Source organism: Ranitomeya imitator, chromosome 1, assembly GCF_032444005.1.
Source record: "Ranitomeya imitator isolate aRanImi1 chromosome 1, aRanImi1.pri, whole genome shotgun sequence".
Taxonomy (NCBI): Eukaryota; Metazoa; Chordata; class Amphibia; order Anura; family Dendrobatidae; genus Ranitomeya; species Ranitomeya imitator.
In genome coordinates, this window is record NC_091282.1 from 834,344,799 (window position 1) to 834,360,342 (window position 15,544).

The window sequence follows — 15,544 nt, forward strand, 5'->3', positions numbered from 1 at the left end:
CAGAGGGAACCTGGAGCGCGCCGCCTGATTAGGTGCATGTGTCGCGGCTGTCTCACAGTCACAACACATGTATGGAGAGCCTGTGTGCACATTTGTACCTGGTCAAACCCCTACATCAGAAGTAAAAAAAAGTATTGAATGCCGATAATACAAATATGGAATACTTAGATGCACATATGTTTAGATAATGGTCTCCTGGCTTTTCATAGTCTTGACCACGCTGTTCGTTTCTTTCTTGTGGTGGGCTATGAATTTAGCCTGTATGGTATATAGTTCCCTTACTTCCAACATGTGTAAATCAGAAACTTACAAAAGGCAATGGTGGAAAGATATTAAACATCACAAAACTTAAAATGTTGAATTCAGTTTTCTGTCCCTTGCCCAAGAGAGATAACGGTGTATGAGAAGGTTCGGTCAGTGGAGACTTTCTCATAGCTGACGCAACCTGATGAGTCTTGAGTTCCACCAACGATATGGTTTGTTAGTCCTGGCACGAATATGGTGAGGGATTCCTTAAATAATCAACCTGTAAAAAGAAATCGTATACAATCACTTCTTACGATATAATTTCCGGAAAAAAAAACTAAAATAATTGTTTTCATTATTAATATCACAATTATTAATTCTCACATCAAAATGGGTAACATTTCTCCTTATGGAGAGTGACATACCAGCTGGCTTGTCAAGGTAAGGAGGCTTATTCACCGTGCAATGCTCCTCTGGGAAATTAAATATGCAAATTGCCTCTTCTGAGAAAGAGGACTTAAACTCTATAGCGCCACACTTCCAATAGGTGGCGCTATAGAGTTCAAGTCCTCTTTTTCTCAGAAGAGGCAATTTGCACATCAAAATGATGATTCCACCAAGATTTGTGATTCTCGAAAGATTCTGTTACATTCAAGGCTTCCATTGTTATGTAGAGGCCCAGCCAACAAAGAAGATGAACACTGCTTGTTCAGTTCCTGCATGCAATTAGTGTCACAGTCCTAACCTGTCCATCACAGGGTTGACCTATAATACTACATTGTTCCTGGTGAGGAAGTACATGGTGGATTGACAACAGCTCATCTTTGGAGGTTTCTAAAGCTCAACCCAGGACAATCATCTTATTGCTTTGCTCACTTCAGTTGTCTTCCAAGAAAAAAAACTTCATGATTTAATTGAAAAAAAAAAAAATCTTATCTACTCCCACTTCATTAAAATGATTTTAGATAGATTTTTTAAATTAGTAATAACCCTTTAATGTTTTTCTTTATAGCAAAAACATCTTGTAATTCTAACTTTTTCAGACCACTGATTGCTGAGAGTCTAACCTTTGGGATTCCCAGCAGTACAATAGGAGCAGGGCCCTATCTTGAATGGTTGTGCACATGCTCAGTCTACACTTCTTTCATTGTCTATAGGATACAGTGTTCTGCTATTTCACATAGTCCCATAGACAATGAAGTTAAGGTCTAGCATGTGCACCTCCATTCAAGGCGGGGGTCCATTCTTGAGATTGCTATGGTGGTATGAACGGTTTATGTTTTCACTCACCCATACAAATGAAACTTTATTCATCCATCAGATGAAATGTTTTCTGAGCTCAGCACAGAAAGTATGGTAAATATACGGCTTGTATGTAATGAGCCGCACACAGGACAGGCATGTGAGATTTTGATTCTTTACAACAGATAAGATGCCTTTCATCATTTCATTGGCTACAGCCTCAGGACGTAACTTGCATTCACCTGTAACGAAAAAAATCAAGAAATAAAAATCACATCATGGTAGAGTTTCAAATGACTCTTGACACAGAGGGATTAGATGACCTACATGGCAGCATCTGCTATAAGGTGGTATGACCCATCTCTGTGGTCACCTTCCTGATTATTGCAGGGTTGGCTAATGCATCCTTTCCCATTTGTATCTAGCAAATTATTGTACAAAAATGTTCTGCAGGTGAGGTTACTCTAGTCTGTTCAGGCCATAAATAAAGCTTCATCCAACATCAATCAGAGATAACGAAGGCAAGTGATTGGATGAAATTGTTGGTTGCTGTCAAGATCTTTGTGTCTGATTAATGTTGCATTCCTTTGGCCAATGTGAGGTGTCATACACCTATTCGACACCATTATATAGAAAGGTCTTTTCTGTTCATATTGGGGAGCAATGCCATTTTTCTTTTCGCTTAAGGTGACAAATGCTAAAACCAAAGAAAAAATAGCGGCCCAACAACAGTTGATGGGTATAAAGTATCACAGATGAAGACATTCCTCTCACTTGGTCAAGGAAAATATTTTTTGTTGACTATTTTAAGTCTTGCCATTTGCATGATTCCCCAATATTGGAAAAGCATTGGTGACTACTATGGAAAAATTCAGATCAAAATGCTATAGTCCCATGCAGCAAGTCTGTGCAGTCTTGGTGCAACTCCCCACGATATTGCTAAGGCCGGAGTCACACTACAGCGAGATACGGCCGAGTCTCGCAGGTTAAAACCAAGCTCTGGCACCGGCACTCCAGAGTGGAGCGTGCAGCTCCATGTATTGCTATGCGGCCGCACGCTCCGCTCCGGAGTGCCAGAGCTTGGTTTTAACCTGCGAGACTCGGCCGTATCTCGCTGTGTGTGATCCCGGCCTAAGTTACTAAATCTGATGGTCTCCTCCAGGAAGTTCTCTATTAAGATACTGCTACATACTGTATGTAGAGGATACAAAAAAGGGATGTTTCAGCCACAAAGGGCATTTTACAAGCCACATACAAAAGGAACGCATGTGCCTTGGATTTTTCAGATTTATGTATCCAAGAAGTATCGTTTCTCGTTGCGGAGAGTGACATGATAAGCATGTTGAGGTGAGGAGACTTAAAGCCGCAATGTTCCTCTGGAAAATATGCAAATTGTCTCTTCAGAGAGGAAGAGGACTAGAACTTTAGTACCACCTATTGGAAGTAGCAATCCTAACAGTCAATGTCGACCCTTTAACGAGCCTTGTCACATGACTTAGGATAATAGCAAAACCAGAATCTCAATTTGCAGACACTGTGTTTCGGGGTACTGCCCCTCGTCACTTCCAATAGGTGGCACTAGAGTTATAGTTCTCTTCCTCTCTGAAGAGACAATTTGCATATTTCCCAGAGGAGCATTGCGGCTTTAAGTCTCCTCACCTCGACATGCTTATCATGTCACTCTCCGCAAGGAGAAACGATACTTCGTGGATCCCATTCAGATGCCTCTCAATCAGCCAAACCAGATCTCTACTGTGCACTGACGAGGGGCAGTACCCCAAAGCACAGTGTCTGCAAATTGAGATTCTGGTTTGGCTATTATCCTAAGTCATGTGACAAGGCTCGTTAAAGGGGTGACATTGACTGTTAGGATTGCTACTTCCAATAGGTGACACTAGAGTTCTAGTCCTCTTCTTCTCTGAAGAGACAATTTTCAGATTTATGTAAAAATTCAGAACAGTGTGATGTATAACTGTGAAATGTATGCAATATGATTCTGGGTCCTTATTTCTAAGCCAAAGATTGAAGAGTGGCTACAAATAGCACCTCTTTCCCCGAATGACCCCCGATGTCCATGAATTACAGAGAACATGCATGTCTATGTGCCAGTTGTAATGCTTTATTTCCCCTGGCAGCGCTGTAGAAGATTTACATAAGCTGTACAGAACTGCAAAGCATAAGGAAAAGAAGGAACGCCACCAATACCACCTCAATGCATAGTCAAAAAGCAATCTTGCCTGTCCCAAAAGCCGGCATAGCCACAGAGTTCAGTCCCATGTGTTCACATTTGTCTAGGATTTCTTTCATTAGAGGAGAGATGCTTTTTAGGTTACTATTACAATTACAGTGCAGAATCCATGTACACGGCAGAGGACCCGCTGTAGTCATTACCAACTTCTCTCCAGAGTTATGACCTGAGATTGGAACAGAAACATGACAAGACGTTTTTATGATGGAATTATCCAAGGAACGAAGATGAATACTAAAGATGGAGAAAATAAGTCTATTCACAAAAATAGTCTGCATGGTTAACATGTCAGATGTTTGTTCTTGACCGTGTAGAGAAGAAGAGACCTTGCTTAGGAGGTTGAAAACATACAATCAAGTGTTTATTTAACTGACTGATTTTTGGGAGACCCCTCCTCCACTTAGTGTGTCGGTGCAAAATACACAGAGATATGTCTGTTTTTTTTCCAGCAACATGGAGGACAAGGGCCATTACAAGTCTGTGGGTCAGTTAAAAACCATACAGCACATGGATGGCAGTAGTGTACAATCTGTGTGCTGTCCATGTGTAACATTGCAAAATATAGACAATAGACAATTTATTGTAATTTATTTCTTTATCCATACCTGAAAAACACTGATGGTAAAAACAGGCACACAGATAATAATCTTTATTTTTATATAGCGCTAACATATTCCGCAGCGCTTTACAGTTTTTCACACATTATCATCACTGTCCCAGATGGGGTTCACAATCTAGAATCCCTATCAGTATGTCTTTGGAATGTGGGAGGAAACCGGAGTACCCGGAGGAAACCCACGCAAATATACAAACTCTTTGCAGATGTTGTCCTGGGTGGGATTAGGACCCAGGACCCCAGCGCTGCAAGGCTGCTGTGCTAACCACTGCACCACCATGCTGCCCTCAGATGACACCGTTGCTGGTTTTTCACGCACGTGTTTTATACGGTTCCGTGAAGGAGGCCTTACACTACTACGTTACAGACCTGGATGATATGGTCAGCCTCGACTATTAGTCTGCCAGTTGCCCTGACTTCTGTCTGTCTTCCATTGTTGACGATATGCTGCCCATCATGACTCCTCCTTTGCTTTGCTACAATTTCTGCTAGACAACTTGGTACATTGTCTTAGGTCCCTTTCACACGTCCTGGTGATTCCTGTACAGGAAAAACCAGTACTGGTGAGATCCATGGTCTGTATGCCATCCATATATACGTATGTGACATCCGTGTCTCCGTTTGCTGTCCATGTGTCACATCTGTGTTGTATCTGTGTACTGTACGTGTGACACGTACTGGTGTTGGGGAAAAGCAGTACAGTTAGCACTGTTCCCAGGCGCCGGCTGTTGAAGACAGCTCTCATCATTGTTGCCTGGTCTCCGTAAGATCAGCGCGACCAGGCGATAATGATGGGATCTGTATTCAGCACCCGCTGTGTATACAATAAATAATTTTTTTTTTAAATGTTGTGGGCTCCCGTGTAATTTTTTTGAACCAGCAGAGAGAAAGTCGACCACTGGGGGCTGAAGATTCTGGGAAAAGGGCCAATAGCCATAAATGTTCACAGGCTATTAATATCAGCTCACAGCTGTTTGTTTAGCCTTTACTGGTTATTATAGGGGAGACTCCCAAAATAAATTTATGTGGGGTCCCCCTATTATCAAAAACCATAAAAGGCTATACAGACAGCTCCGAGCTAATATTAATATCATCAAAAGGGGCCATGTATATTGGCCCCCTCCCATACGAAATACATCAGCTCTCAGCCACCCTGAAATGGCACATCTGGCGCTTAGCCCCCGCTTTTCCCACTTTCCCTGTGGCAGTGGCAAGTGGGATAATAGGGTTGGGGTTGATGTCAGCTTTGTAATGTCAGCTGACATCAAGCCCAGAGGTTAGTAATGGAGAGGCATCATAATCCATCTCTGCTTCATCTGGATGCCTTGCTGAATGATGGCATGATGCGACATAATAGTGTCACCAGTAAATCACAAGCAAAGTATCACTGGTTTGTGATAGTGTCTCAAGCAAAGCACCCCAAACATCAAAACTCCATGCTTCACGGTGGGCACCACACACGTAGAAACCATCTGCTCACCTTTTCTGTGTCTCACAAATAAATGGCTGTCGGTACCAAAAATATCAAATACTGAATATATCAAAATCCATAGAGCAAGGGAAATACACAGTTCCCTGATATCAAACTGCCTGATTGGTCTATTTACATAGTATAAGACCGGCGCCGAGGGGAACTGCACACACCAACCACCACTTTTCCCCTGGTTCTGATACAATATGAATAGAAGACAATATGTTCAGACACCTATAGTTGTTGCAGACATCCAGGAGAGCACTATGAGGCTGCCGTCACACTAGCAGTATTTGGTCAGTATTTTACATCAGTATTTGCAAGCCAAAACCAGGAGTGGGTGATAAATGCAGAAGTGGTGCATATGTTTCTATTATACTTTTCCTCTAATTGTTCCACTCCTGGTTTTGGCTTACAAATACTGATGTAAAATACTGACCAAATACTGCTAGTGTGACAGCAGCAGGAGAAGCCTGAGGAAATCTCCATATGTGATCCCAGCAGATGCACGTAAGAGCAAAATATCGACAACTATTGAAATCACATTACCTTCAGTCATAGGAATGTCAGTTGTGTAAGAGTTTAAGGAGGGGGATAAGAAGACGTATGTGGCACATTTCAATTGGCTACTGAATATGATCTTAAATGGCCATTTGAATTGGTTACAATACATTGCCAATGACGTGTGGATTATTAATTTTTAATTTATTAATTAAGATGTATTAATTTTCAGAACTATTGGTAGAGGCACACCGAAAATTCTCACGAGCTGCAGCAACAACTGCCTGATGGCCTAAAAATATGGGTTTGGTAAGGGTTATTTTTTTCATAGTCTCACCCTGTATATTCATTCTCATTTAAACACAATTATGATTGATTTTAATGATTATAATTGGAGTATTCTTATATCAAAACTGCAGTAAATGATTTAATTAGAAATAACATGGCGAGCTCAGTAGCGTACCTACCTCTTTGGGCTTTCCTAACAATGTCAGCTCCAGCTGCTGTAAAAATGCTTCTTGCTTCGGCTGTGGGAGGGAATGAAGTTACATATGATAAGTAATATGAACCAAGCTGGTAACTTATGATATCAACAGTTATATAAGTTCATTAGCAATTCCACTTCTGGGATTCGTAGTATGACTGAAAAACCATAAACAAAAAAAAGACCTAAAAAATACCTTTTATTAATATGTATTAAAAGTATCAAAAGCCAAAAAATTAGTGTTCTCTATTCTATTAAAAAAGGGAAAAATGGAGGGTCTAGGTTAGATTCCATCAGTAACACACAAAAAATAGTAATCAATGCACAACCACGGTGTCAAAGAAATGTTTTGAAACCAAATAATAAACATTAAGGAGTGAACTAGGGAGGATAGATAGTGCCTTACCCTAAAAAGAGTCCCTTCCTTGCAGCGGAGGTTGGCACCCTGGGAAGCGATATGGCGCCCCCGCTCCACGTCAACTGACCCTATATGACCCTCCACAGGAATCCCTATCAAAAGCCACCACCAAACAGCTATGAATATAAAGTGCTGTTAGTGCAGATAAAGGTTTGATCCGTACGTGCTCTTTTAATGACCTTTGGGGCCAACATATGGTTAGGGCTCCACATAAACAAAATATGTAAAGGTGTCACTCAAACGCTCTAGCAACAGGATATCTTGTAATGATGTGCAAAGAAAAGTATCATAAATTGTGGATCAAGAAAATACCATAAAGCTAAAATACCATAAAACAGATAGTTTCCAAAAAGAAGTACCGTTTTTCTATGGACTATTCCTGTCCTATGATATATAATGCATTCATTGATCAGATAAGAGTAATATACCTATATACACTGTATACATAGACTGTGGTATTCAAAGAAAATATTAAATGCTCCAAAGGTGGAAGCCACAAATACACAAAGCTCCTTTGTATAGAACATACAAGAAATTTTCAATATGTAAAACTTTGTACAGATAGTTTAAATATTGTGCTTCAACATGTATTAAAGCACAGTAGATTGTTCATAGAGCACAATGATACAATAGGCCATAGCTTAGACAGATGAATACTTAGAGCAACCAAAATTGCTAGACCCTATCCCGACGCGTTTCCCACCCTTTTGTGGGTCCAAAGGGGTTCATCAAGGGATTGCCAGCAATGAGCTGCTATATATGATAGAGCGCTGCAAGTGCTCCAAAAATTGGGCATCCTTTTTATAGTGTTCAATTGCTCATCGCTGGCAATCAGTTATAAAAGACTTGGTGCTATCGTTTTGGTTTTCAGTTCGTAGTATGACTGTATAGGCTTGTCCTGCATTAAAAATGATATGTTGTAGAGATCAGATGTGTCAATCATGAGAAAAGTAACATAGGTAACATTTTTATTGGGGTGAAGCACCAATCTATTTCGCTTTAGATACCCAGTGCCCGCTTACTGACAGGTCAAATCTCAGCTGCCAAGTAGAATCTATGAAGATTGCACAAGGGTGGGTGAAATCTTGGAACTAGGACTATGGTGTGAAGCACAGAGAGGGCACTTTTACTATGTGATGGCACACAGGGGGAACTATTCCTCTTTCTGAGTACAATGAGGGCATAATTACTATGTGGTGGTACTTGCTTGATTGATTTTTATTTGTGTCATAAAGATCATTATATTTTGAGCCATGCAAATATTTCCCTTCCTCCCAACCATCACTCATCAATGCACTTCAGAGTAGTTTGTATTGTGTCCATTAGATCTACATTCCGATTAGCCACAAGTGCACAAACAAATTTCACCTTCTCCACATAGCGAGTGGGTCTATGTACTTTCAAATGCCACGGCTGAATTTCAGTTCTGGTCCGGTCCTGCTTGAGACTACAAGTAGGCAGTAGTGGCATTTATTTGGACCAAATCACAACCGGATGTTGTAATGTCTGTTATGGCCAATGCTTGTGTAAGATGTTCAAACGATGTAGTCGTGGACGAGCTTCGGTCTCCTCTCGCCCTGACATCCTACAGACAAGGTGTGTCCCAGTCCCGATGTGCTGCTGAGTAGGGTTGAGCGAAACAGGTCGGTCATTTTCAGAAGTCGCCGACTTTTGGCAAAGTCGGGTTTCATGAAACCTGACCCGATCCCTGTGTGGGGTCGGCCATGCAGTACGCGACTTTCGCGCCAAAGTCGCGTTTCAATGACGCGAAAAGCGCCATTTCTCAGCCAATGAAGGTGGACGCAGAGTGTGGGCAGCGTGATGACATAGGTCTCAGTCCCCACCATCTTAGAGAAGGGCATTGCAGTGATTGGCTTGCTTTCTGCGGCGTCACAGGGGCTATAAAGGGGCGTTCCCGCCGACCGACATCTTACTGCTGCTGATCTGAGCATAGGGAGAGGTTGCTTCCGCTTCGTCAGAAGCAGGGATAAAGTTAGGCAGGGTACATTAACCCCCAAACCGCTTGTGCTGTAGCGATTTCCACTGTCCAACACCACCTTTTCTTAGCAGGGACAGTGGAGGCTACATTTCTTTTCCTCAGCGCTGTAGCTCATTGGGCTGCCCTAGAAGGCTCCCTGATAGCTGCATTGCTGTTTGTACACCGCTGTGCAAACCAACTGCTTTTTTCAAAGCACAAATCCTGTTGCTCCTTCCTTTCTGCACAGCTTTCTTGTTTGTTTGTCCACACTTTTGACTTTTTTGTGCAGCAGTCCACTCCTTGTTATTGCTGCCTGCCATACATTGCTGAGATTACTGAAGGGAGATAGTAATTGTAGGACAGTCCCTTTTTTTTTTTTTTTTTTGTTTGTTTCGTTATATCTCTTCAAGCCACTTTCTGCCACAGAAAATATACTCTAATAAAGTGGCCCAGATTTATTCACTAGTCTCCCTGAAGAAAAAAAAAAAAAAGGGTGCAGATTAAAATTGGCAAATCTGTATCAGTGGCAGTCCTGTGTGTGGCATCTGTGTCTCATTTTCTGGCACAGAAAACATACAGTCTAACAGTGGGCCTGATTTCTTGCCAATTCTACCATAAATAAAAAAAAAAATAGTTGGAGATTAAGATTGGCAATTTTGCCTCAGTGCCAGTGCTGTGTGTGGCATCTGTTTCTAATTTTGTGCCACATTAAACCTAGTGTGTAATACTGGGCCAGATTTCTTTTAAATTCTCCCTGAAAAAAAAAAAATAGTGGGAGATTAAGATTGGCATTTCTGCTTCAGTGAAACTCCTGTGTGTGCCACCTGTCTCAAATTTTGTGCCACATTAAACCTATTGTGTAGTACTGGGCCAGATTTCTTTTCAATTCTCCCTGAAAAAATAAAAATAGTGGGAGATTAAGATTGGCATTTCTGCTTCAGTGCCACTCCTGTGTGTGCCACCTGTCTCAAATTTTGTGCCACATTAAACCTAGTGTGTAATACTGGGCCAGATTTCTTTTCAATTCTCCCTGGAAAAAAAAAGTAGTGGGAGATTAAGATTGGCATTTCTGCTTCAGTGCCACTCCTGTGTGTGCCACCTGTCTCAAATTGTGTGCCACATTAAACCTAGTGTGTAATACTCGGCCAGATTTCTTTTAAATTCTCCTTGAAAAAAAAATTGTGGGAGATTGAGATTGGCATTTCTGCTTCAGTGCCACTCCTGTGTGTGCCACCTGTCTCAAATTTTGTGCCACATTAAACCTAGTGTGTAATACTGGGCCAGATTTCTTTTAAATTCTCCCTGAAAAAAAAAATAGTGGGAGATTAAGATTGGCAATTCTTCCTCATTGCCAGTGCTGTGTGTGGCATCTGTCTCTAATTTTGTGCCACAGAACATATACTGTATAAGGGTGGGCCACATTTCTTCAATATTCTCCCAGAAAAAATAAAAAGGGGGAGATTTTAATTGTTATTGTCTGCACCAGCGTCAGTCCTGTTAGTGGCATATCTGTCTGCCACTGAAGCTGTGTACTGTTATACATTGGGCCTGATTTTCCCTGCAGTCTCACCCACCTATAAAGGGATATATAAATCCAACAGAAGTTTGAGTTCACCTTGTAACTGGTTTTACAGTAACAAATACCGTTAGTTTGGTTACGTTTTTCAAACAATGAGGAAGTCTGGTGGAAGAGGTTGTGGCCGTGGGCGGTCATTGCCAGCTGGTAATGATGGTAGTGGTGGTGGAGCATCAGGTGGTCGTGGGAAAAGCAATATAGCACCTAAGTCTCGAGTTGTTGAGCCAGGTTCGTCGTCTGGCTACACAAGGCCTCGAACGCTCCTTTTTCTGGGAGTAGGAAAACCGCTTTTAAAGCCGGAGCAGCAAGAACACGTTTTGGCTTTCCTTGCTGACTGAGCCTCTAGCTCTTTCGCCTCCTCTTCTGAAACTGCTAAATGTAAAAGCAGCGCGTCGTTAGTGGATGTTCACGGTCAGGGACAAGTCGCTTCCTTGTCTTCTTCACCAAGAACAACAGAGAAGGATGCGTCAGGCGACACAACAGGTTACTCCATGGAGCTCTTTACACATACCGTTCCTGGGTTAGAAAGTGAAACAGTTAACAGGCCATGCCCATTACAAGTTGAATCGGACATGGCGTGCACAGATGCACAGCCACAGCCAGATTACTATGCTGTTCCTTTGACTCAGACCAGAACATTGCCCTCGCAGTGTACTGATCCAGAATCAGTCCCTGATGAGACTATGGTGCCCCATCACGAACGCTATACCACCGGCTTACACGGTGACACAGACGAAGTTGCACACGAGATAGAAGAGGAGGTCATAGATGACCCAGTTGTTGACCCCGATTGGCAGCCATTGGGGGAACAGGGTGCAGGCGGCAGTAGCTCTGAAGCGGAGGAGGAGGAGCCGCAGAAGGCATCAACATCGCAACAGGTTCCATCTGCCAGGCCCGTATCTGGCCAAAAATGCGTGGCAAAACCAAAACCAGTTGTAGGACAGCGTGGACATCCGGTTAAAGAAGCTCAGTCTGCAATGCCTGAAAAGGTATCCAATAGTAGAAAGAGTGCAGTCTGGCATTTTTTTAAACAACATCCAAATGATCAGCGCAAATTCATCTGTCAAAAATGTTCAACTACCTTAAGCAGAGGTCAGAATCTTAAAAGTCTAAATACAAGTTGCATGCGTAGACATTTAACCACCATGCATTTGCAAGCCTGGACTCACTACCAAACGTCCCTTAAGGTTGTAGCACCCTCGGCCAATGAAGCTAGTCAGCAACGCTACATCCCTTCCCTCACTTTAAGCCCACCATTTCCCGCACCACCTGCAGTAAATGTGCAGATTTCGTCGCCAGGCCAAAGCAGTCAGGGAATCACCCGTTTCGTAGTAGGAAACACTGTATGTAGGGCACCAGCAAGAATACCATCTCCAACCCTCTCTCAGTCTGCCATGTCCACCGGCACCCCTGCTAGTTCCACGATCTGCAGCTCTCCAGTCCAGCTCACCCTACATGAGACTCTCGTTAGGAAAAGGAAGTACTCATCCTCGCATCCGCGTACACAGGGTTTGAACGCTCACATTGCTAGACTAATCTCATTAGAGATGATGCCCTACCGGTTAGTTGAAAGCGAAGCTTTCAAAGCCCTGATGGACTACGCTGTACCACGCTACGAGCTATCCAGTCGACACTTTTCAAGAAAAGCCATCCCAGCCCTCCACCAGCATGTAAAAGACCGCATCGTCCATGCACTCAGGCAATCTGTGAGTACAAAGGTGCACCTGACAACAGATGCATGGACCAGTAGGCATGGCCAGGGACGTTACGTGTCCATCACGGCACACTGGGTTAATGTGGTGGATGCAGGGTCCACAGGGGACAACAATATTGGGACAGTTCTGCCTAGCCCACGGTCTAGGAAACAGTTGGCTGTAGGCGTTCGCCCCCCCTCCTCCTCCTCATCGTCCTCCTGCAGAAGCGAGAGCTCGTCCACAGACCGCAGTCGCACGAGCACTCCATCCACAGCTGCCACTGTTGCACACGAGGTGTCCCATTATGGGACAGCTAGTGGCAGGCGTCAGCAGGCTGTATTGGCAATGTAGTGTTTGGGCGACAACAGACACACCGCGGAAGTTCTGTCCGAGTTCTTGCAGAAAGAAACTCAGTCATGGCTGGGCACTGTACATCTTGAGGCAAGCAAGGTAGTGAGTGATAACGGAAGGAATTTTATGGCTGCCATAGCCCTTTCACAACTGAAACACATTCCTTGCCTGGCTCACACCTTAAACCTGGTGGTGCAGTGCTTCCTGAAAAGTTATCCGGGGTTACCCGACCTGCTCCTCCAAGTGCGCAGACTTTGCTCGCATATCCGCCGTTCGCCCATGCACTCCAGCCATATGCAGAACCATCAGCGGTCTTTGAACCTTCCCCAGCATCGCCTACTCATCGACGTTGCAACAAGGTGGAACTCCACACTGCACATGCTTCAGAGACTGTGCGAACAGAGGCGTGCTGTTATGTGTTTGTGGGAGGATACACATACACGGGCAGGCAGTTGGATGGCAGACATGGAGTTGTCAGGTGTGCAGTGGTGAAGGTACAAGACCTGTGTCAAGTCCTTCAGTGTTCTGAGGAATGCACACGGCTGGTTAGTGCAGACAACGCCATAATAAGCATGAGCATCCCCCTAATGCGTCTGCTGATGCAAAGTTTGACGCACATAAAGGAGCAGGCGTCTGCAGCCGAGGAAGAGGGAAGCCTTGATGACAGTCAGCCATTGTCTGGTCAGGGCAGTCTACAAGACGAGGTAGCGGGCAAAGAGGAGGAGGACGAGGGGGATGATGGGGATGAGTATTTTTTGAATGAGGAAGCTTCTCCGGGGCCAATAGCAACTGGTGGCGTTGTAAGGCCGGGATCAGGTTTTTTGAGGGAGACAAGTGACGTAGATTTGCCTGAAACTGCCCCTCAACCCAGCACAACCGCAGATTTGACAACTGGAACTTTGGCCCACATGGCGGATTATGCCTTACGTATCCTCAAAAGGGACCCACGCATTATTAAAATGATGACCGATGATGATTACTGGTTGGCCTGCCTCCTTGATCCTCTCTATAAAGGCAAATTGCAAAATATCATGCCACATGAGAACCTCGAACAAATATTAGCAACCAAACAAGCAAATCTTGTAGACCGTTTGATTCAGGCATTCCCAGCACACAGCGCCGGTGATGGTTCTCACACGAGCTGCAGGGAGCTACAGGGCAGAGGTGTTAGAGTTGCACAAATCAGAAGTGGCATTGGACAGAAGGGTTTTCTGACCAGGTTGTGGAGTGATTTCGCAATGACCGCTGTTGTGAATTCTGTGGCAGAGCTCCCTCCTGTGGTCACAAGTGGTACTTCGGCTGATTCTCTCTGTGAGCTTCTGTTGGTGGAGGGAAGTGGTACTGCGGCTTCTGGGTTTCCTCCCTCAGGTGATCTGGTGAGGTCGTTGGGTGCTTCTCTACTTAACTCCACCTAATGCTTTGATCCTGGCTTCCTGTCAATGTTCCAGTGTTGGACTTGCTTTTCCCTGGATCATTCCTGTGGCCTGCTGCTCTGCATAGCTAAGTTCTTCTTTGCTATTTGTTTGCTATTTTTTCTGTCCAGCTTGTCTAATTTGTTGCTGGAAGCTTTGGGACGCAAAGGGTGTACCTCCGTGCCGTTAGTTCGGTACGGAGGGTCTTTTTGCCCCCTTTGCGTGGTTTTCTTTAGGGTTTTGTGTAGACCGCAAAGTTACCTTTTCTATCCTCGCTCTGTTAAGAAAGTCGGGCCTCACTTTGCTGAATCTATTTCATCTCTACGTTTGTCTTTTCATCTTAACTCACAGTCATTATATGTGGGGGGCTGCCTTTTCCTTTGGGGTATTTCTCTGAGGCAAGGTAGGCTTATTTTCTATCTTCAGGCTAGTTAGTTTCTCAGGCTGTGCCGAGTTGCATAGGCAGAGTTAGGCGCAATCCACGGCTGCCTCTAGTGTTGTTTGGAGAGGATTAGGGATTGCGGTCTGCAGAGTTCCCACGTCTCAGAGCTCGTTCTATGATTTTGGGTTATTGTCAGATCACTGCATGTGCTCTGACCGCTATGTCCATTGTGGTACTGAATTGCCTTTCACAACAGTACAGGAAGACAAAAGTACTAATGATTCTCAATAGAGGGAAAAAAGAAGTTCTGAGACCATTTTTTTTTCTTTGCACTGTGTTTTGCCTTTTTTTTTCCCCTAGACATTTGGGTGGTTCAGTACACAGGTGTAGCGATGGACATTAGAAGTCTGTCTTCATTTGTGGATCAGCTCTCGGCAAGAGTACAAAAGATTCAAGACACTATTGATCAGAAATCTATGTTAGAACCAAGAATTCCTATTCCTGATTTGTTTTTTGGAGATAGAACTAAGTTTCTGAGTTTCAAAAATAATTGTAAATTATTTCTGGCCTTGAAACCTCGCTCCTCTGGTGATCCAGTTCAACAGGTTTTGATTGTTATTTCTTTTTTGCGCGGCGACCCTCAGGACTGGGCATTTTCTCTTGCGCCAGGAGATCCTGCATTGAGTAATATCGATGCGTTTTTCCTGGTGCTCGGATTGCTGTACGATGAACCTAATTCAGTGGATCAGGCAGAGAAAAATTTGCTGGCTCTTTGTCAGGGTCAGGATGAGATAGAGGTATATTGTCAGAAATTTAGAAAGTGGTCCGTGCTCACTCAATGGAATGAATCTGCGCTGGCAGCTATGTTCAGAAAGGGTCTCTCTGAAGCCCTTAAGGATGTCATGGTGGGATTTCCTATGCCTGC

General features: G+C 43.7%; 1 protein-coding gene across 4 annotated transcripts in view; it reads right to left on the reverse strand.

Annotated features, from left to right (window-relative positions):
- Nucleotides 1-317: 317 nt before the first annotated feature.
- LOC138650247 (protein mono-ADP-ribosyltransferase PARP14-like) overlaps nt 318-15,544 on the reverse strand; it is a 155,513-nt gene continuing 140,286 nt past the window's right edge. For all 4 annotated transcript variants that reach the window (XM_069740625.1, XM_069740624.1, XM_069740626.1 and 1 more), the window contains 4 exons: nt 6,792-6,851; nt 3,726-3,902; nt 1,537-1,730; nt 318-526 (listed from right to left, as the gene is read on the reverse strand). In XM_069740625.1, the coding sequence (XP_069596726.1) occupies nt 1,564-1,730; nt 3,726-3,902; nt 6,792-6,851 (404 nt within the window). In that variant the 3' untranslated portion in view covers nt 318-526; nt 1,537-1,563. The remainder of the gene's footprint in view (nt 527-1,536; nt 1,731-3,725; nt 3,903-6,791; nt 6,852-15,544) is intronic.